The sequence below is a fragment of the Protobothrops mucrosquamatus genome, unplaced genomic scaffold, assembly GCF_001527695.2.
Source record: "Protobothrops mucrosquamatus isolate PMUCROS unplaced genomic scaffold, P.Mucros_1.0 scaffold2164, whole genome shotgun sequence".
In the NCBI taxonomy this organism is placed as follows: Eukaryota; Metazoa; Chordata; class Lepidosauria; order Squamata; family Viperidae; genus Protobothrops; species Protobothrops mucrosquamatus.
The window spans coordinates 222,097-245,572 of record NW_015388260.1 but is presented as its reverse complement, the minus strand read 5'-3'; the positions used below and the strand labels follow the sequence as shown (position 1 = coordinate 245,572).

Sequence of the window (23,476 nt, the reverse complement as noted above, 5' to 3'; positions counted from 1 at the left end):
GTCAAAATGTGAAGAAAGCTTCACTGGTTTAAAGGATCAAAAAGCATGTCTATCAATCAGACAATTGGAAATGAAGTAAATGTGATGCATTTCCTAGTTTGGGCAGTTTATTTGTACTGCATCATATATGGCTGCGGAACAACTTTTGATTTATGTTGGAATGATCACTTAAGAAAGGGATTGCTTTCCAAACCTAAGGCAATATTCCAGATAATAAATGGAATATTATTAACTATAATACCACTACAGTACATCAATTTTCACATATTTTATTTCCCTGCCATCTTGAACAATGAACACAGATCTGGATAACAGTGGAATTGAGGAGTGGATGAAGATTAAACAAGCACAAAAATCATAAGGGTTATAAATAAGAGAAAGTACCAGGATAGAATCTGAACTTTTCACTTTAGATCAAAATTAAAACAAGAAAACCAAAAGAGAAAAATAAGCTCCTAAATCATGTGGAAGAACTGATTAAGAAAATTGGGTAGTCCATTCAAAAAGAAGTGGGTTAGTAAGTAGTGAAATTTTTAGAAACAATAAAGGGCAATAAATAACAGGATGCCAATTCATTCAAAAAGTATAAGTCTGGATATGAATTTATTTAGCTTAAATTACTTCCTGCTTATTTCAATGTCTCCTCTTTTGGGGCAGTGAATTTTTCTTGTGGTTTCCCCCCCCCCCCCCCCAGTACTACTGACAAAAACCTGGAGGAAGAAAAATAGATTACTCATAGTAATCATCATACCCCATTTATTGCTTTTTTTCCTGTTTCTTTTCCTAGGTTTAAGGAGTTCATATGCTAGTCAACATAGTCAACTTGGACAGGAGTTACGTTCTACTGTATCTCCTGATTTACATATCAGTCCCATTTATGAAGGTAGACCTTATTATAGTCCAGTGTACCACAGTCCAAGCCATGGAACAGGTGATGTACCCCAAGGATCTCAAACGGCATTGTATCGAACTGGCTCAGGTAAGTTTGAAACAGTTATTTCTCTGTTATCCTAGAACCTCTGCACCAGCATTATATTCTTTCATTGTGATTAAATTCATATTCAACCTTTCCTTCAGAAACATGGTATAAAGTAAGCTGATTTAGAGATAATTTGCTGTGAGGTTCAAACCAATGAGTTGAAATTGATCCTCTTCTAGTTCAACATTCTACTCATTTCACAGTGTGACTGTGCAATTATGTATATATAACTGCAGCTGCTGCTTGTTTTTTAACTATAAAGATGGAGAGCTCAGACCCACACACTCACCAGGCCCTTTGGGTTCTTTAAGCACTCTTTGATTACACTGCTAGAATTGACAGCAAAATGGCCGAATTTCAGCCTGTTTTTCACAGGGTTGCACCTCCTAATCTTTTTTAAAACTCCCCAAAGGACAAAAAAAAAAACCCCAGACAAAGGTTTTGGACATACCTTTTCCAGCTGCATCACAATATTAGTAGATTGCCTTTTGCAGCCCTTCGTAGCATCAGGAAACAAAATTGTCACCTTCTGAAAATTACTTACAGCCTTATGTCTCTATTAAGGCACATTGAATTTATATTAGACTTTTTTGTTTTATGGCTTTTTTACTTTACTCTCATTTAATATAGAATTTCAACAATGTTCCTACATTTTGATAAAAAGTATAAAACAGTGTAAAGATTAAATCCTGTTTAGTGTGAATGCTTAGTGAAAAAAAATAGTATGTTGCTTTAAAAAAAAATCCAAAGCAAATTCGGAGCAGATGTTGAGATTTTCAGGGAGGAAAGTGTAGGAAAGTATTATCGTAGGCCAAATTTATTTTCTTCTAAACAAGTCATTAACCAAATGCATTATTTATTGCAGACCAAATCCGGGTTTTTGTCATGGCTAATTTATATTCCATTAATTTTAGTTGATTAACTTCAAAGAAGGGCTAAATTTGGATCTAGCTCTCTCTGTTTATCACTTTTATGACTAACTCGTTTTGAAGATACAGAATAAGAGATTAAAAGGTCGATCAGTACTGAAATTAAACTTCAAAATATTTTTTTAAGTAAGACTGTACCTTCCATCCTAAAATAAGTTACCTTAAGGAAGTTCATAGAAGGAAATACATTAACTATTCCTCTCCTTTGAATCTCATAAAAACCTTCTGAAGATTGTAGATCTATGACAAGCAATATGAGGAAAGGCATTGTGGAATTTGTCTCTCACATAAGCCCTCCTCCACTGTGTGAACAATACCATTCATATTTATTTAGCAATAAACCTTAGAATGTTGACTAATGCTTAGTTGCAAATATATTTTATGTGAGCAATAATAGGACAAGTTTATTACCCTTAATTGTCTACTCTTGGACTGCCCATAAGCATTTGATTGGCTCAGCAGAAAAAATAATGAACCTAGGAGCCGTTAGTCCAGTGTTTCTCAATCTCAGCAGCGTTAAACTGTGTGGACTTATCCCTCCTCTCCTCCCAGCATGTTGGCTAGGGGAATTCTGGAAGTTTTGAAGCCCACAAGTCTTGATGTTGCTGATGTTGAGAATCACTGCATTAGTCTGATGCAGGGAGTTTTCTTATAATGCTATATTCTTTTCTAAGTCAACTTATTTTAGGATCACAACTATCTTCTGCTTAGCTACATTCTTCACAAACCAATAGAGAGAGAAACACTCAATATATTTTTTAACATTCTTGAAAAGGAATTAAGAGAAAGACAACAACAAAGAATACATGCTGGTATCTATAGTGTATACTATATGTGTGTTAACCGTACAAAGGAGTATTCTCATAATTATTTGGTATACCAGGTGTTGGAAATCTTCAAAGATCATCTAGTCAGCGTAGCACTCTTACATACCAAAGAAATAATTACGCGCTGAACACATCAGTTACCTACGCAGAACCCTATAGGTCACTTCATTATCGGATGTCTGAATCGAATTATAACAGGATGCAACATGCAGTCCCTGCTGATGATGGAACAACACGATCTCCCTCTATAGACAGCATTCAGAAAGATCCCAGGCAAGTATAAATGATATTTTAATCAGTTACGTACAATTAGCACAAGAGTAATAAAGATAAATCCTTAAGTGATTCCTTGAATTTCATTTTTAGTTTTTCACCTCTGGTTTAATTTAGTTAAGTTTAGTTACCGATATCCAAAAATTCAAACTATTGTTGGATTCAAATACACATTCTCAAAGCCACCTCTCTTAGGGGCTAACTAATAAATCTCATAAAATAACAATGCATTCATTCTTTCCTTTGAATTTTCTTATCTACTGAAGAGAATTTGCATGGCGGGATCCAGAGTTGCCAGAAGTCATTCATATGCTTCAACACCAGTTCCCATCAGTTCAGGCCAACGCAGCAGCCTATCTACAGCACCTATGCTTTGGAGATAATAAAGTAAAAACCGAGGTATGGAACAGGTCTTACTGATCAACTGTCGGTGAAGAATATTTCATAACTATTAGAACATATTGCTTAATGTTGAAATACTCATCAGGTTAAACACTGTAAACTCTATGAACTGAGAAACCCAGTAATGGAAATATAGTCATGCTTTTAAGCTTTATTATGGTCAGTAGAAAAACATTGTGCAATTAGCTATTTCCCTCATTAACATTATAATTTGCTCATACACTTAGACGCAAACCCTGGTGATTTTTGTGGAACGTTTCTAAATATTTGCATATAAGGCTAATGGGGGAGATTTTTAAAATCTCAATTTTCTCTGTGTGGCTCTTTAAAACAAGTATATGAATATTTATGAAGTTTTTAGTGAAATTTATGCATATATGAAATGGAAGGAAAAATAATACTACAAAGAATAGTGTTTAACTTCGAATTATTTGAAAGTATGCTTTCCAGTATTAGTTGCCACCTCTTAAACATTAAAGAAATCCATCTCTCTGGACACTTCTCTCCTGTGTTCACAATGCAGTATTTATATAAGGAAGTATATATACAAAGATAATCTTGTTAAGCCAGTTTCAAAATAAACAAATTGAAAGGTGTTTCTAGTTTTGTTTTTCATGCTTTCTCTTTTTATAAGGAAATTTAAAACCCCCAGTGCGGACTTTTGCAGATTTTTAAATTCTAGGACAAAAGCATGAATATTTTCTTAGATTTTATCCTTAGCGATTCAAATAGCAAGTTTATTTATACAGAGATGGGATTTACTCATTAATCTTGAGCTCAGCTGAGACTGAAGCATCACTATGAATAACAGACATGATTTGAACTATATTATTTCCAATGTTTGCTTTCCAGTAGGAGATAAGCAAGCCATCTTGGCAACACAAAATATACTACATTATTTTTGTTCCTATGTTTTTTCTTTCTTTTTTTTAAGTTAAAAATCCCCTTGGCCAATTTCTCTGTATCAGTAGTAGATAGGTAGCACAGATTACCTTGTCTTCTCATAACATTTTGATCAAAGTTCCTTCAAATTTAGTTACATCTGTAACACTGACAAGATGAGAGCTATCTTTAGGTTTTGATAATTAATATATTAATAATAATAATAACAATCCCAAATGAATGGAGCACCACTTGAAAACCATTGGCATTAACAAATTCACCATCAGCCAATTGTAAAAGCTGGCTTTACTCAGAACAGCTTACAACCTGCAATGATATCTGTAACACCATCAAACATCCACATCTGTCTATCCCAGGTCCTTGGAAAAGACTTGATAGGTAGACAGAAATTCCAAATCCAGTCTGAGCATCTGGCTGACTGTGTGACAAACCATAATAACAACAGAAGCACTTGTGAATAATTATTAAATAAATTGTCTGAGTTAAAGGCCACGCAGGATTTCAGAGGCTATGAAAGCAAGAGGGTCAAACGATGTACACAAGTATTAACTCTAACTTGCTGATAGTAACACTTTAAAAAAAAAAGCCAAGTAATATGAAAGGCTGGCAGAAATGTAGCTGCAAGCAATCTTTACCTGCATCCTTATTTGCTGCTTTCTTTTCAGCACTCCATTCTTACATCTCTCCATTACAGTAACTCCAAACCAATAGTACTGAGTACACGATTGGTGTCTGCTGCTCTACTGACTGAACTAGAAAAACTTTGAAGGGAGGGGAATCCTAATCACAAAGCTCAGACAGCCCTTGAAACACCTACAATGAAAACATTTGAAGCAGCTAATTTTGGGAATAAAACTCTACATTTTATTCCAATCTTAAAACAAAACTCATGTCATTTGCTTTGAGCTTTGAGCACTTGAAAAGGTCATGTTTATTATCATATATCTATAAACCGCTAACGGGATATTTCATATAAAAATGATGCACTATAATAATGCATATGCTATATATATATTATATAGGGATTTGGATTAATGCCAATTTTCTGGATATTTAATAATAATAATAATAAAGTTGGAAGGGACCTTGGAGGTCATCGAGTCCAACCCCCTGCCCAGGCAGGAACCCTACACCATTTCAGACAAATGGCTGTCCAGTCTCTTCTTAAAAACTTCCAGTGTTGGAGCATTCACCACTTCTGGAGGCAGGTTGTTCCATTGGTTAATTGTTCTAACTGTCAGGAAGTTTCTCCTNGGCCTTACTAAGGCATTGTAAAGTGGTATTAATACTTCACGTGATCTTGATTCTATCCCTCTGTTAATGCAGCCCAGCACTGTGTTGGCTTTTTTGGCAGCTGCAGCACACTGCTGGCTCATATCTAAGTGATTGTCCACTAGGACTCCGAGATCCCTCTCACAGTTACTACTATTGAGCAAGGTACCCCCTATACTAAACATAAACTTCAAGTTACCTTCATTAATATAAAGATGTTTGAAAAAACAATTTTCCCTAAAAACTTTCTTTAACCTATTGTCTTTCAGAGGTGTTACATGACAGCTTCCATCATCTGCAATCAGAGCAGCTAAATATTTGTGTGGCCAGGGATTGGGAATATTATTTTTACAGTCATATGAAAGATTTTAAGATTGAGAAAAGTGCATCTCTAAACTGTTGAGATACAGCCAAGCATGTTTATAAAAATTACTATTAATGGGTTTTATTAAAATATCTGTAAATCATGTTTTAATTCCAGAACATTTATTTTAGCTGAAAATGGGGGGGGGATGGCTAATACACACGCTATACACAGCACTGTATTTTAATAAATTAGACATACTGTATATCCCCTAGAAATGCCAAATATTAACTAGGCAGACAGTCAGCTTGGTATGTGCAGCCAGTGTGAGAGAAAAAAATATATTTTTCCAGAATTTCACTTCACGTATTCACCGACTCCTCTATTCAATGTATTTTATAGGTATGCAGGTTAGGTGGAATTAAGCACTTGGTTGACCTGTTGGACCACAGAGTTCTTGAAGTTCAGAAGAATGCTTGCGGTGCCCTGCGGAACCTGGTATTTGGGAAATCTACAGATGAAAATAAGATAGCAATGAAAAATGTTGGTGGAATAGCTGCACTTTTACGGTTGCTAAGAAAATCAATTGATGCAGAAGTAAGAGAACTTGTCACAGGTAATTGCTAATAGATAGGAAATAAATGATTTATAGTCAGGTACAATGAATATGTGTGCAAGAAAAAGCGTTCCTTTGAAATAGCTCTTATTTATTTGAAAAAAATACTTACCACACCTCTAAGTCATGTCTGTTCGGTTCACTGAGACTTATACTAGAGTTAGACAACCTGGTTTCCTCCAGATGTTTTGTATATCGGCTCCTATCATTTCCTTATCAGTTCTGGTCATCATGTTCTTTTGTAAAGATCTGAGGGTAACAATTTATGATATCTTATATGTGAGTAAGTCTTACCTCTGGTTGGATAGGCATAAGACTGTATTTTGGGATCCTGGGTGCTCTCTGAGCTTGGTGGTTTTCTTGCAGATACTTCATTACCAAATTAAATAACTTCATCAGCGCTCATCAGCACTGATGATGTTACCTACTTTGGTAATAAAATGTCTGCAAGAAAACCATCAAGCTCAGAGAGCACCAAGGACCCCACAGTTCAATCCTGAACTATAAATAGTCTTCTCTGTAAGATTGTATTGATAACTCAGGCAAAAATTTAAAATATTGCCTAAAAGCCTACAATCTCTCCAGAAATTATTTAAACAGTGTAAAATGTTTAGTATATATCTATATGATTTCACTGTGTGTTCAGAGTGAGAAATGTGCTGTGTATTTTCTGCACGATAAAAATTCTGTTCTATTCTCTTAATCTAAGCTTGTTTTAAAAAAAATTAATCATTGGGTAGCTGAAATCCCGTGATATTTACAAATGCCAATAGGAAAGACTGATCCCCTAATTTGGGAAATATATTCTGTGAGAATCCAATGATGTAACATTTATTGACACCAGCTGAATCTAAAATCTGTGTGCAGATTCACTTCCTCAATATCTTATTTTAAATTCAAGCACTGGCTTGAGAAATTAGAGGGTTTCTATCTTATGTGTAGCTTGTGCTCACAAACACTATAACTGTTCACTTCAAAATAATCCCTTTCAAATTCAGAAATCTTAACTTCTGACCCACACAAATGAGTGTGCGTGGTTGATTGCAGTTTTAGAAAATTATTCACAGTGTTAGAAAATATTCACACATTTCGCACTATACAGAGTGTGACACATGCATTAAGAATTAGCCGAACTGAACTTCTGGAATGTTGTTAGTTTTTGCAAGTTGTAAAGAACAAGGAAATCTGCAATACTTGGAGTAAATTAAAAAAGAGAGAGAACTTTTTTTTTCTCTTTGCTTCCCTGCATCCTTGAAAAATATCTTTATTCGCCATTGCTCTGCAGACAAATTTCAGTTCAGTAAATCTGCTACTTCTAACCTATTTACCTAAATCTGCTGCTTCTAACCTATTTAACCTGAAACCTTCAATTTCCTAGAAAGTTGTTCCATCACTGCTTAGTCATTCACTTTGAGTACTCACATACAGTGAGTTGACAACTATTTCCTGCATTTCTCCATTCCCCAAAGTAAGACAGAAACAAAGATCATGATATAATTGCTTATGATAGAGAATAATCTTATATAGCTATTTTTGGTAGCTCCAATAATTGGAAAAAATAGGAGCTTGGAATTCTAGAGACATTCTTTGCCAATCCTGGAATACCTCAGTAGTCAGAAAAAAAGATGGGAAAACACTGTTGTCCCTCTGAACAACAATATTGCAACTGCAGGTTATAGTGCTCCAGGAAGTCCTTAACTTACAAAGTTACAATGGACCTCCCCAGAGTTACTTATGACCCAGTTTCAAAATTAAGACAGTCAATCCCTCCCATATGTAGTGATGTAATTGTATTTTGGGCATTTGACAATTGGCCCACTTTTACAGCCATTTGCAGTGTCTTGAGGTCACATAACCACAATTTACAACATTTATTTTTCCCCCCAGAAACTAGTTTTACTTTCATTTCAGGCAAAAAAAAACATCCATTGGCTTAAACGGGTTTGCTTAAACACTGTGGTGTTCATTTAACAACCATGGATCATTTAACAACTGCCGCAAGAAAGGTTATGAAATCAGGCATGTTCACACAGTGACCTGCTTAATAATAATAATAATAATAATAATAATAATAGTAGTAGTAGTAGTAGTAGTAAAGTTGGAAGGGACCTTGAAGGTCATCTAGTCCACCCCCCTACTCAGGCAGGAAACCCTATACCATTTTGGACAAATGGCTGTCCAGTCTCTTCTTAAAAACTTCCAGTGTTGGAGCATTCACCGCTTCTGGAGGCAGGTTGTTCCACTGGTTAATTGTTCTCACTGTCAGGAAGTTTCTCCTTAGTTCTAGATTGCTTCTCTCCTTGCTTAGTTTCCATCCGTTGCTTCTTGTCCTGCCTCCAGGCGCTTTGGAAAATAGCTTGACTCCCTCTTCTTTATGGCAGCCCCTGAGATATTGGAACACTGCTATCATGTCCCCCCTCGTCCTTCTCTTCATTAAACTAGACATACCCAATTCCAGCAGCCGTTCCTTAATGACCAACACAATTCATGATCATAATTCTGGGTTCAATTACAGACATAAGTCAAGGTCTACCTGTACTTATTTTTTCCCAGGATATTATACAAATATTCTTTCTTTACCATTTCATTCAGGACATTATTGAACTGTTGCTTATACTAACTACTTAGATGACAATTTGCGTTGGAAATTAAAGAAATTTAAAATTAAATTAAAAGAGTACATAGATAGCATGATGTTGTTAAACTAGTCCTACTGGCAATTTAGTATATAACAAACGCCAGTTTTGGTCAGGGCCCATTTTCCATCCATGTCATGGATTATGCATACTGCCAAAGATTCTGAATATTCCATTACATAGCTAGAAGGCATGCATAATATTTTACATAATATTCAGTGTAGTATTTGTAACATTAGCTCTAACGCTGCCATGATTCTCTCAGACTCTGGTATTCATGTTTTTCATGAATGATGATACTTAGTTGGATAATATATTGGCATGTAGGAATGATCTTGATGGATGAGAGAAAAAGATGTTGCCTAGAGCAGAGTTCCCCAACCTTTCCGGCTTTGCGAACTGGCTGGGGGTGGGGGGCGCAGGGTAGAGAGAATGGTTTTGCGTGAGTGGCAGGCAAACATGCGGACAATTCTATTTGCACAAGTGGGCGTACACGCCCACCTCTCACGCAAATGGAACGGCCATGCTTTCCCACTGCTCGGCAAGTGGGAATCCGCATGCATACACACACGTTCGCCCTCCACTTCCGCGGCCTGGTTCCAAAGGGCTCAAGGCCCATGAGTTAGGGACCCCTGGATTAGAGAATAATCAACCAAGAGTGGGGGAACTCCCTAATGGCTTAAGAGACAGAGAAAGAAACTTAGGATCAGGTTATTAAAAATTGATGGCAGAAGAATCTTACTTTCAGGCTTTCAAGATTCTGTCAATGTAGCCTTACAGTAAAGTAGATTTAGCTTATCATGTTTCCTGCCTGTTTTACCTGGGAGGATTGGCAAGTAATCTTATTGAATAAATAAATAAAATAAATGTTGTTACCTAATGAAGTTATCTAGTCAGGTAAGGAAACATCTGCAAACAACTAAGCTGAGAGAACACTAAGCACTCCATAGTTCAGTCCTGAGCTATGTATATTCTCTTTTGATGGAGCCACATATGGATGTCGTATGTTTCAATAAGCACGCAAATGACAGAAATTTGCATGTAGGCAAGCCTCCACCAAGGAACAACTATTCTTTCTGCACGAATGCCTACAACAGTTTGCCCTGCACACCAGCGTCAGATGCAAACCTCCAATAAATTGCACTGCTGGATGGAAAACAGTTCAGCACAGCAGCCGGAAAATGACACAGCTAATAATCATAGATGCAGACCTCAGAATATTCTGATTTAAGTTTAATGTTAGGCTTATGTTAAAAATAAAACAGTGCTATTGGGTAGGGGGAATTGTATGCAGTTGGCATTTTACTTACATCAAGTGTTTGACTCTGCACATGCAAATTAACAGAAGAGCATAATTTCAAAGTAAACCAGGGTTTCCTGGTGTGTTACACCTGCAAGTGCAAGCAAGAATACATAATATTGCTGTAATTATGAATGCATGACTATTTAAATATGTTCTTTACACATGGCTCTTTGGATTTCAGCTTGGTACATTTTGAGATGGCATTGAAACTGATCTTAAGACATTTCCCCATTTTTATTATTAGAATTCTCATTGAAATTTCATTTATCCTCCTTTCTCAAGTATCTGCAAGAGTTATTAAGTTTGTAATAACTTAAGAATAGAATTATCCTACTGTTCAAACAATAAGGGAATATAAATCATACAATCTAAAGCTGAATCAAAACTGGCAAGAAATGATACAGAATATTTTAGAGCCAACTGTCATTAAAGATTTTCATCATTTTAGAAGTGATTCAGGCAGTATGTGTCTTTTCCTATATCTTCTTTTTAGAATATGCAGTGCAAAGTGATTAGTTGCCTCAAGAAAAGAATATGAAGGCACCTGGACTAACATTTATTGTAGTGCCATTACTCATCAGTCGTATTTAGCGTTGAGTACGAAAAATAGCACTTTCCATTTCCTCTGAGATATTAATGTAAGCATGTCAGTAATTAGTTGCAACTAAACCATGCCAAATTTAATTAAGCGTATTCTTGTTTGCAGCCCACCCTGTTTGCTGAATAATTGCCCCAAATCTTTGTAAATAAAAACTTTCTCCTCCAAATATCTGTTACAGGTAGTCCTTGCTTAACTACCACAATTGGGTCCGGCAATTCTGTCATAAGCAACATGGTCATTAAGTAAGACATCACATGACCACAACAGACTTACTTCCTCCATGGTTGTTAAGCAAATCATCCGCAATCATTAAACAAGACATGACTGGCTTGCGGTTTTATTGCTGGCTTCTCTGTTGACTCTGCTTGTTGGAAGCTGTCCTTAAGAAAGGACTACATCTATTATGCAAATGTCATTTTACTGGGACTGTAAATCTTTTGCCTTTTCCATATCTATAATATGTACAAGGGAAGGAAGAGAGAAGGGAAACAGACTTTTAACATGTTCACACAATATGTTGCCTAACATTAGGTTTGAACTGGTAAAAGAATGGAAATCATATTTTATAATAATTAACTCTTCACTTTCTTTACAGATGATTCCTACTGGTTAATTGGATATTATGAAATGAAATTATAATGAAAGAGATCAATTATAACAAAATCAATTCTCAAAATTCTTCCAATTTTTCATATTCTGGAAAGTCTAGTACTCATTTCAAATACTGGAGAGGTTATTTTAAATAGCACTGTCAAGCCAACATTTAGGGGTGTTTTTTTTACTTCAGATTTTATTTGTGGCATTCCTATTTATACCAAGAAGAAAAAATGGTTGAATAATTATACCCATAAAATTAATAAATATTATAAAAACAATTCAATAGAGTGACAAATTATAACAAAGGAAGCATGTGGATAGGAGTATTAGTGATTCATATACAGAAAATCTCCCCAAAGTTTGGTCACAGATAAAACAGAAAGGATTCTGGGAAGGAAAGCTGACAGCTAATTTGATAGAAAGCATCCTATTTTTGCTGCCCTAATACTGACTTGGGATATGTTGACAGTAGAGAAAGAACCATAAAATGGGAAATGTTGGAATTATACATTCCTTCTTCGGTACCCAGATACTAACAGAATATTTGTTAAGAAGAGGCTGCTCAGAAGTTCCAGATATTGGAAATATTTTATCTTTGTAGAACTATCTAAGGGGAAAAGTACATTGTTAAAAATGTTTGGACCAAAAAATACGTTGCAATTTGGTGAGACAGATTATTGTTATTTCAGATTCGCTTCTTGTAAGTATTTGTCAAGCATTAAGTTTGAACAGTGAAGTAAATATTAGCTCAGGAAGATTTTAAAAGAAAAAGCTATGCTGAAACCACTTCAACTCTCTCTTACAAACTATAGTGACTCAATTGGTGGTACACATTAGGTCAGGCTTATGATTGTAGCCATTAATGGGCTTTTATCTTCCATGAATTTGCTTCTTTTAAAGCCATTCAAGCAAGCAGTCATCAGGATATGTCAGCATGATTACCTAGTTTAACTGTGCCACTGTTTAAAAAAAGTTATTTCTTGTCTGTTCTGAATCCCACACAGTTTGCTTCCTTGGATGACCCCACTGTTCAGAATTTTGAAAGACGAAGAAAGACTCATTTATTTTCTCCACACCACGCTTCACTGAGTACACTTATAATGATCGCCCTTATATGACTCTTTTTCTAGAGAAAAAAATCCTTAAATGTTTTGTTTCGGGCTATGAATTAAGAGTATTATTTATAGAGCTGCAGAAAGGATAGGCTTTATTTGCAAATTGATACTGCAATACTTCTTTCCTTTTTCTTTTTGTCAATCTTTATGAAGATAAGGAATATAATTCCATTATATTCATTATTTACAAAAATAGCTTTTGTAATTTCATCTACAATAAATCCATTATAGTGATTGCTTATGTTCTGATTCTTTGAAAAAAATAACTAAACCACTATTACACTGAATCAATTTTTAACAATGCCTTGAGTCAAAAATTTTACATATTTCCTAAATTACTCCTGCTCTGTACTTCCATTATAAATGGCGGGTCGCTGTTCCTTTCATTCCTTAGAACAGTGATGGCGAACCTTTTAGAAACTGAGTGCCCAAAAACCATCCTGGCCCATCCGCCCGCCCCCACCCTGCTCCGCCCTCTGGGCCATCCCCTGGCCCGCTGCAGATTGCCCAGGTGGCCCTGCAGCAACATGGTGGCCACACCCTCTGCCCGCGCCCCACAGCATCATCTGCCCAGCTGCCATGTGCTTGTCTGCGCTGCTCCGCGCGGGCCGCACCCGGGGGTGACTCTCCTCTGGGGGGGCTGCTGGTGAGGAGGGGGCTGCGGGGGGAGGCGGGGCTGGGACGACAGCATGCGTGCCCGCAGAGGGCTCCGAGTGCCACCTCTGGCACTTGTGCCATAGGTTCGCCACCACTGCCTTAGAATATACAGAAATATATTGGAAAACCTTTATAAAGCAGTGCACAATGCTATATTTGTTTATTGGATTAAATGCAGCTTACTCCAAAGAAAATGGATGTGGGGTTGGTGTTTAGGTTGCATCAATCCACCATTTGCACTACAGTCTCGTGCCATTCTAAGTTCTTTCCGATTTATTAAATCGTCAGTAGCTATGACACTTCATGTTTTATAGACCTAGTAAGAGCTCTTTCTTTGTAATATGTTTGGTGGCAGACCAAAAAACACATAGAAAAAAAGGATATTTTTTATGCTGTTCGATGTTAGCAATGGTTGCATTCCTATTAGAAATGCATGTATTGGGCTTACTGCTATGAGTTCTTTGATCTTTTGAAATGATAGCTGAAACTGATATGCCTCTTGATCTTTTCTGTTACAACCTGTGATATATCCTTATTCCAAAGGTGTCCTCTGGAACCTGTCTTCGTGTGATGCAGTAAAAATGACAATCATCCGAGATGCTCTAGCAACATTAACGAACAGTGTGATAGTTCCTCATTCTGGATGGAATAATTCTTCCTTTGATGATGATCATAAAATTAAATTCCAGACTTCTTTAGTTCTGCGCAACACAACAGGTTGTCTAAGGTAAAATCATAGTTTCATAATAATCACCTTAACTAATAAATGCTTATGCATCCTTTTAAACCGTTCGTTTTTTCATTCAAGGTAATCTTCTTTCTTTTCAGTAGTGAAAGAAGTGCTGCAAATGTTAGACCCAAAGATATACTGTTATATGAATCAAATAATCCTGTGTATTTGATTAAATGCTCATTCAGATTTAGCCTTCACCGAGTTGATTTGGTCCAGATCAAAGTAGTAATTTATTTTGCAGCATATTATCAATGTTTGTATGGTTTTTATTAATGCAAGCATTGCAAAATTAAGACAAAGTACTTCCATCAAAATCAATATAAGAATAGCTGGTATGTATGTATGTACTTCTCATATTTTACCAAAAATGTTTCAGTAGGCCCATGAGTGCCAAATATGTCCATTTTGCATGGAAGTCTATTGTTCAAGCTACACAATTTCAGCTCAGGGAAGACTTTTTGATCTTGGCTGCATTCTATAAATCCAGATTCTAAAATAAATCTATAGATTTTCACCCCAAAATCTAAAAACGCACTCAATTTATAACTTTTTTTAGTTACCGAGCACCATAACATCAGAACTTCTTTCCTGGTTATTGGTTTTTATCAGTTGCCTTTGGTGAGATGAGTGACTATATACATTTCACAAATAAATAAAATCTTGGGATAAAAGGTACTTACTACTTCCACTGGACTGCCTTTATGTTTTCAAAGTGGGCTTTTCTTACCTTACAATAGTACAGTAATTTCTCAAGGAAACCTTATTGCTTAAGCTCTCGGCACTACTGATCTTCATATTAGCTTGCAGGGGCTTTGAAATGTCAAGTTCAAAAGTAGGTAGTACTTTTGACATGGGAGCCAGATAATATATCTTTGCCTGTTACAGAATTAGTTCTACCTATGATTTTTGCCCCTTCAGCATTAGCAGCTCTGGTTCAAGCAGTCTTGGGTTTAGTGGAGATTTCAGTTCAGTTGCCATCCAAATCAGGTGCTGCTTCACTGCCACTTAGAATCTTTTCTGGAAGCTCATCGACTGATACATTTATTAAGGTGATTACTGGTTTTAAAAGCTTTTGTTTTGAACTGGCCGCCCATTCTTTCTCCAGACTTGCTGATAAATGACCAAGAGATCTCTCTCCATATGAGGAAGCCCACCTTTAAACTCCTGGTCATTGACCCAATAAACCTTATTTCATTTCCACCCGTAAGCTTATCCAAATGGCTATTGAATATTGTTTTGGATGTCATCCAGGCTCCACCAGTTATGAGTGAGTAGGTATGTGTACCAGGTGCCCATTCCTTTACTTCCAGTGGTTCTTAGATTGGCAAGAATGCATAGCAGAAGCTGCTTATTATGCTCCATGCTTCTAGGTAAGTAGGGAACCTATTAAAGATGAAGGATGACAATTACCACTTTCTTGCCTTGTCATTTACCTTAACCTCCATAACTCTTGAGTATGATCCCAGCACCAAAATTGGAACCTGTTGACAGACAGGGAAAGCAGGAAATTCAACTTCAAAGAATGTAATTCTTACAGTATTCAGTCAATGCTTTTTCCTAGCATACCACTAATCCCCAAGCTCCTACAGGCTATTACCAACAATTTATGTAGGGAAAGACAAGTGATTGTTCAGGGGGGAAAGAACAAACAAGGAATTACTATCTTCTTTATCATCATGCCAAGCAACAAATCATAGCAGCTTAAGATGTAGTCATGTTTTAGCAAGTGCTGCCTGCTTCGTGTAGTGTCAGGGATGAAAGAAATAACATCTCAGTTTCTCCACTCTTGTGTCATATCATTTTCTTTCATCATTTGTCATCTAAAATTCAGTGAGCTCCAGTAACAGCACCTCTGACTCATCTCCACAGAAAGGCCATTCATAGCTCTTTTTTCTTTGCAAATGCTCTTTTTTCCAAAGTTGTGGCTGATCTATATGCCTCTTTCTTCAGTTCTTTGAATTAGTACAAGGTCTTCTGAGCCAGACTGCAGCCAGACTGCAGGAACTTTTCACAGAAGAATATTCTATGCACATCTAAAGAGCAAATAAAATTCTTCACCATTTTTCTAAATAGTAAAGTTAATTGCAGATTCCAAAATCTTTTGGGTGACAGTTCTCAGTTATGCTCTGTTTCTGGATCAGACAGTGCCTTACAGTGCCAAGTGACATGGCAGGCAGCAACAGCACATGGCAAGGAATACGCCATATGGGTCATTTATTAATGACTGTGTATCTGGGTAAGAACTTGCTGATCCCCAAGAACAAAATGGAAACATTTAAGGGAAAAAATGGTCGGTTTTTTCTCTTTTGTAAATCTTATGCTTTCTGTGCTCAGTCATATTACTGACCACTTTATTTATTTATTGATGGTGTTTGTGTGCAGTTTGTCATCATGTAAAATCCCACAACTTGATTTCCTAACATCACAATTGGCTGAATACAGTTTCACAACCAGTGTACTTCTGTAGCTGCCATTGGGAAAACTGCTTTCAGCAGACTGGCTCTGTTTCAATTTAGCCTATTTACGTTTTACTTGGTGCCCTGCACTGAACTTTCCAGCCACGAGGTCATGTTCTCCAGCATACTTTGCAACAGAGTGAATTATACCCAATATTGGGCCAGTCTCTCTCTCTCTCTCCCCCTCTCTCTCTTCTCTCTCTTCTCTCTCTTCTCTCTCCCCCCTCTCTCTCTCTCAGAGCCCAACCCCACCTCAAAAGGTTGTTGTGAGAAAAATAGGAAAAGGAAGATGTATTAGATATGTTCATCACCTTGAGTTATTTGTAAAAATAAAGAAATACAGATAAATAAAAAGTTATGCAAATATGCTACATCCATAACTGTTTTGGGAATTCATTAGCTATTACTGGCTAGTGGTTCTTTTACTGATGGATGGCTTCATTTTTTTATGCAGTCCATCAGTATGATGCCAAGGATCTTACACAGACATTTCCATTTGGAAGGTATCCTGTTTTTAGATCTCTAATTGTAGAAGTATCTGTGATCCAGCCCCATAGAATAGCACTGGTAGTACCGTTGACTGAAAAATTGGTGTATACAGTAATGTTAGACAGTAAAAGTAAAAGACAGTAACAGTAGACAACAAATAAGTTAACCAAAAGCTGTGGTGGTAGCACTAATTTAGTTTTTATCACTCCAGCTACACTGAGGTGTTGAGAGGACTCTCTTTTTCTGTACTATGGAGCTGCAATATTTGAATTCTTTTAATTGTAGCTCATTAGCCACATGACTCTTGATGAGCCATCACCACTCAATATTTTCATATTTTCCATACCGATTACCAATCCAAATGACCATGTTCCCATGGCAAAAATTGCAATGTCATCTGCATACATTAAGTCGTCAGTGAGCTGTCCCTGACCATATTCAAGTCCATGCTTAATGGTGGAGATTTTCTTTCATGAAGGCATCTACTGCAGTATTGAACAACAGTAACATTCTTGGCATACCCAGTGTGCTCTGGGAAACCCTCTTATAATTCACTTTTGAGGCAAACACAACTGATTAAGATATTATATCTGTGCTGTAGGAAGCATGGGATCTTGCTTGATATTTCCTCAGTGGCCAGCGCTAGCTGAACTTCATTCATTCTTCCATTACATGATGTAGCATAAATATTTGGTGAAAGCAGTTTGGAGAGAAACCAGCAAGCCTCTTGTTCTGTTTGTTTTTGTATTTGGAGTTGCATTGTCCATATGAATATTTTATCACCAATAGAAAGTAAAACTGATCCTATGATAAGGTCTGCACTTGTGGCTGTCCCCTTTTTTTTTACATATGGATATTCTGATGGCTTGCTTTGATGTCCAGATCAGAAAGTGGAGAATTAGTGGTTGGCATAATTAATGAGCACAGGTCTTGGCAAAGCTTACCTCCTGACTTCAGTGCTTCTGCTTTGACCTCATCACATCAACCTGCTGTGTGCCTTGCTTTAGTTATTTTATAGCCTCTTCAGTCTCTCTGATTCTTGATCTTGCCTCTGGTATTGGTTTTGGAGGAGAACCTAAACTCTTTCTCCAAGTGGTACATCATTTCGTAGTGGCTATAGATGTGGTGGAAACATTATTCCATCAGTTCAGCTTTTCGGTAAAGGTACCATGGGGTTTGCAAATGTTATCATTGATGTTATGCATGTGACCTCCAAGATGGTGCAATATAGTATATAACAGTGGTGGCGAACCTATGGCATGGGTGCCAGAGGCGGCACTCGGAACCCTCTCTGTGGGCACACATGTCATTGCCCCAACCTTGCTTCCCCCCGTGACCCCCTCCTCTCCAGCAGCCCCCCTGAAGAAGACTCACCCTCGAGCGTGGCCCACACGGAGCAGCGCAGCCAAGGACATGGCAGCCAGGCAGCGTAGACAAGACTCTGCCTTCACACCCCATCATGCAGTTGATGCTGCAGGGTGCGGGCAGAGGGTATGGCCGCCATAGCGCTGCTGGGCTGCCTGGGCGATCTGCGGCGGGCCCTGGAGGCGGTGAGTGGTCCTGTGGGCGGGCGGGGGATGGGGGCAGAGCAGGGGCGGGGCAGGGGGTGGAGCGGGGACGGGGCCATTTTTTGGGCACTCGGTCTCTAAAAGGTTCGCCATCACTGGTATATAATATACAGTATTCTTGTTGCCAAGCTGACTCTGCAGCAGTATTATCCCAGTACTGTCAACCCAGCCATATAGATAGTAACACATCTATATGCCGGTCCCAAGCCCGGATAAATGGGGAGGGTTAATTCCCTATTGAGGGAATCAAAAAAATCAGGCACCTATCTACATAAATAATGGGAAAGAGATTTTTTTACTGAAAATCCAGAAGCAAACTACAGTAGTTATAAAATAAATTAAAAATCACACACAAAACTTAACAATTAAATAAATTAAATTAAATTAACTAAAATAGAACCATGGCTAGAGAGAAGGCCAAAAAAAAAGATAGGTTTTAAAGAGATACTTGAAACACAATAGTTTTGGGGCTCCGAAGGGAGGTGCTGAAGATCTCATTCACAGATTTGTCAAATTTGCATGTGTAGCTTGATCAGTGTGAACTGATATGTTTAAAGAAAGCCGTACCTTGTTAAATATTGTAGAAGTTTCTGCATTTTCTCTCCAAATACGAATGGTCTTAGAAAAAAAATAGAATAGGTTGTATTCAGAGATGCTAATCCACTATTGCTATTATATTCTCCAGTGAAATGGCCTTTTCTCCTTTTGTTCATATTCTCCAAATGAACTCGAGTGTTGGAGGTAAACACCAGAGCAAATCAGAGAAATGGAAGAGGAGGCAGAAATCTGTTTGTACCATGTTAGTTGTTGCCCATTGTGAAAATACTGTAGATTTTCTGTTAAATTATTGTTTTGGTTACCTGTTCATTTAGCAAACAATAATGACAATGTCCTTGTACAACAACAACAACAGATAATGTGTTTAACTATCTTAGATTCTTGAAAAGGATCCAATAGTAAAAAGTAGCAAAACTAGTCAGAACTGTCTGATAAACTATGGGTACATAATAATAATATCATCATCATCATCATACATCAAACCGAACGCTTCCAGATTTTTTATACTTCCCCACAAGTCAATAGTATCATCTTGGATAAATGTTCTTTTATAATCAATTTATTGTATAGGTATATTATAGCTGATATAATAAAATATGGTGGATATATCACAGGTTCTGTATTTTTTGCTTTATTTTGTGCCTTAGGAATTTAAGTTCTGCAGGAGAAGAGGCAAGGAAACAAATGAGATCTTGTGAAGGATTGGTTGATTCTTTGTTATATGTGATCCATACATGTGTGAACACTTCTGATTATGATAGCAAGGTATGCAAATGTTTTCATTATCAATTTTCTTTTCAAATAAGAGTTATGTAGAATTGACAGATGTCTATATTATTTTAAGTCAGAATTTGTCGTTTTGTTACTGAATAATTTGTATGTGAAATGACATCATTAGTATGTTTTTTGTGCAGACAGACAACTTAAACAGACAAGGGGTTTGTTGTTGCTACTGTTGCTGCTGTTTACTTTTCAGCCCTTTCTAATTCCTATTCACCCCTTATTCCAATTTAGCATTTTTAAGAAAAAAAACTATACTTGTTGTTTAGGGAAGATTCACTGTAATAAAGTTTGTGAACACCTACAGGAGGGTGTTAGCTATATTAGCACTATCTGATACTGACAGTAATTCATTAAGTTAGTACTTCAAAATAAGGAAAACAGTCGGGATATACCACAACATCTTAAAATATTTATATCATTTCAGCAAAGATAAAAAAAAAACCCACAGTCACAATACAGCCAAAAAGACAGAGTCAGCTTTGAGGTGCCATGTTTGTTAAATTTCAGATAGGATTGATGTTTCTTATTACTTCAATATCACAAATTCAGGATTTGAAAAATGCAGTCGTTTAGGAATTTAACATTCCATATGAGTTGGATCAGGGCTTTTCAACCTTTTCACCCATTGTGCCACTTTTAGGATATGGCAATATCTGAGTACCACCAGTTGCCTAGCAAGGTGTCAAAAACTTGATGACCAAAAAAAAAAAAAGGAAAAAAGTGATGAAGTGCTGGTAGTCCTCTACTTACAACAGTTCGCTTAGTGACTGTTCGAAGTTACAATGGCACTGAAAAAAGTGCCGAGCAAGACACCTGCCTGCCCACCCGGCGGTGCTCTTCCTCCTGTCCGAGGTTTTCATTGTTGTGAGCATTTCTGTTGAGATTGGCAACGGGGGTGGGGTGGGGGGGTGTTTGGTTTTTATTCCCCCCCCCCGGTCTGCTGGGTGGTTGCAGCAGGTTTTGGTCACTTCACATGACCCTGGGACACTGTGACCGTCATAAATATGAATCAGTTGCCAAGCATCTGGATGTAAATCACAAGACCCTGGAGATGCTGCAACATTCCAGCTGATTGGCGCTTCTTCTGGGATCAACAGAAGTGGTAGGATCAGTGCCGAGCTCCAGCTGGAGCCTGGCGCTGATCCTGGCACTTCCGCTGAGCCCTGACCGCCCTGCAGCTCCAGCCGTCTCTCGCTCAGGCTTGTGTGGTGCTGCCACCGGTTCAGCTCATTCCCCTCCCTTACTACCACTTTTCTAGGATGGTCGCGTAGCACCTGCCAGGTGCCAATGTACCACAGGTGGTACCCGTACCACTGGTTGAAAAGCCTTGAGTTGGATAACATTATGATATTAAAAGATTAGAAAATTTAATCGTCATTGCTTTACTTGGAGAAGTGAAAAACTTAAGGAGAAATAGCTTGATCCTTCCTTCCTTCCTTCCTTCCTTCCTTCCTTCCTTCCTTCCTTTCTTTCTTTCTTTCTTCTCCTCAACACATTTATTCCCTAAATAGTCTCTAAACTTTATCTGCCCAAATCATTATTGGATTTCTTTGAATCTCTTCCGTTTCACTTTTAGACCGTCGAAAACTGCGTGTGCACACTTCGGAACCTTTCTTATCGTCTAGAGCTTGAGGTTCCTCAAGCCCGCCTTCTTGGCATCAGTGAGCTGGATGACTTTTTGGGGAAGGAATCGCCCAGCAAAGATTCTGACTCAAGCTGCTGGGGAAAAAAGAAGAAGAAGAAGAAGAAAACTTCGCAAGAGGATCAGGTTCTTTCTTTTCTTTTCTTTTTTCTTTTTGCGTAGTAACTCTCTTAGGAATACCAAAAAGAATTTTCCCATTATCTATTTATATTACAGTGGAAGCTTTTTATGAGAACATTGAGTCACTATACGTTAAAAAAAAGAAACAACTGTTTGAATGTAATTATTTTTATTGTGCTTATTTTGTACAGTGGGATGGAGTTGGTCCAATACCAGGGTTGTCCAAATCTCCTAAAGGCGTGGAAATGTTGTGGCACCCATCTGTCGTAAAACCATATCTAACTCTTCTAGCTGAAAGTTCCAATCCAGCCACTTTGGAAGGTTCTGCAGGATCTCTTCAGAATCTTTCTGCAGGCAACTGGAAGGTAGGTAGTGTAGGAAACTTGGGAGTAGTGATAATTCATTCCTCCTGCCTTTACAACATTGATATTTGTGATGTAGACTGTGAAGTTTGGAGTATGAGTTGCAATATTACAGCTAACTGCAAACCGTTGTTTTTTTTAATCCAATTGCTTGAAATCACAAGGTCTGTCCTGAAATGTTTCTAAAGTTACTTCAGTCTAACAAAACTTGAATTTACAAGTAGGATCATATGACTGTTATTCAGCTAGTAAAATTAATTGACCTGATTCCTTATAGTGCATTTGCAACTTATCTGCAGATTTAACATTAGGTTGCAATTGTGTGAAGTCTGGAAGGGCATCCTCAGAGACATACGATATATTTTTAGGGCTAGAAAAAGAAGATAGGATTTTGAAGGGCAAATATGTATATGTATTTAGGCATTCTTTCTTAGCCAGCTGAAAAAGCTTTGGTACTGGAACCAGCAAGAAAAGGGAGAAGGTTAATAGACATTCCCTGAGCATGCTAGGAATCTTTCCTAGCTTTCTCAGGCTTCTAATATGGTCATAGAATAGAGGAAGAATTATGCTGACCTTGAAGCTGATGTAGTTCATGACCTTACCATTGCTGTCAACAACAATTGCAAGACCAGGAAAGTAATATTTGGGCCTCTAAACAATATTCTGTCCTTCTGAAGAACAAACAGCATGGTTTGGGGATCCTGGCAGGTATATCGCAGCTCTACATCAAAATGTAGAACTGCTTTTCCAATCATTGTCATGCATAGTTAGGCCTTTATATATAGGCCAATTGAACAAAGCCAATTGCTCCTCAACATTCATTGTTTAATAGAAGTGGAAAATCAGAGAGTTGTTTGAATATTCATTGCATTCTTTTCAGATCCAATGACTAAATTCAAACAAATGCTAAATGTTAAGATACATCTGAAGGTATTCTTATATTTTGAACATTTTGTATCCATCCATTTTATTTTGTTCATAGACCAGCATAGAACTAATGACATAACAATTACTCAAAAACAAACATAAAAATAAAAAATTCAAATTGATAGAATAAAATAAGGTGTGGATAAAATGAACCCTTTTGCAGGGCTTCAGCAAGTATTAGACTTAATATAAGCTAGTATAGCTTTACATTCTTGTAATATCTTAAAATTTCTAATATCATTATGGTTTTTTTTAGTTATCTGTCCTAGTTATTTGTAGCAAGTATGGCCCAATCAATTATAACCAAGAAATAGCAGAGTAAAACATAGAATTTTATGTGCATATTTAAAAGGAAAAGAGAAAAAAGGCAGGGAGGAAATGGGGAGAGAAAATACATTGAGTTATGGAAGCCTCGTTAAGGTTC

The 23,476-nt window shown here is 37.3% G+C and overlaps 1 protein-coding gene across 1 annotated transcript in view; it reads left to right on the top strand.

Moving 5' to 3' along the window:
• PKP4 (plakophilin 4) overlaps positions 1-23,476 on the top strand; it is a 94,946-nt gene that overhangs the window by 56,718 nt on the left and 14,752 nt on the right. The window contains exons 7-14 of the mRNA XM_015824223.1: positions 788-979; positions 2,792-3,008; positions 3,275-3,407; positions 6,292-6,505; positions 13,958-14,141; positions 19,866-19,983; positions 21,578-21,769; positions 21,955-22,128. Coding sequence (XP_015679709.1) covers positions 788-979; positions 2,792-3,008; positions 3,275-3,407; positions 6,292-6,505; positions 13,958-14,141; positions 19,866-19,983; positions 21,578-21,769; positions 21,955-22,128 — 1,424 coding nt within the window. The remainder of the gene's footprint in view (positions 1-787; positions 980-2,791; positions 3,009-3,274; positions 3,408-6,291; positions 6,506-13,957; positions 14,142-19,865; positions 19,984-21,577; positions 21,770-21,954; positions 22,129-23,476) is intronic.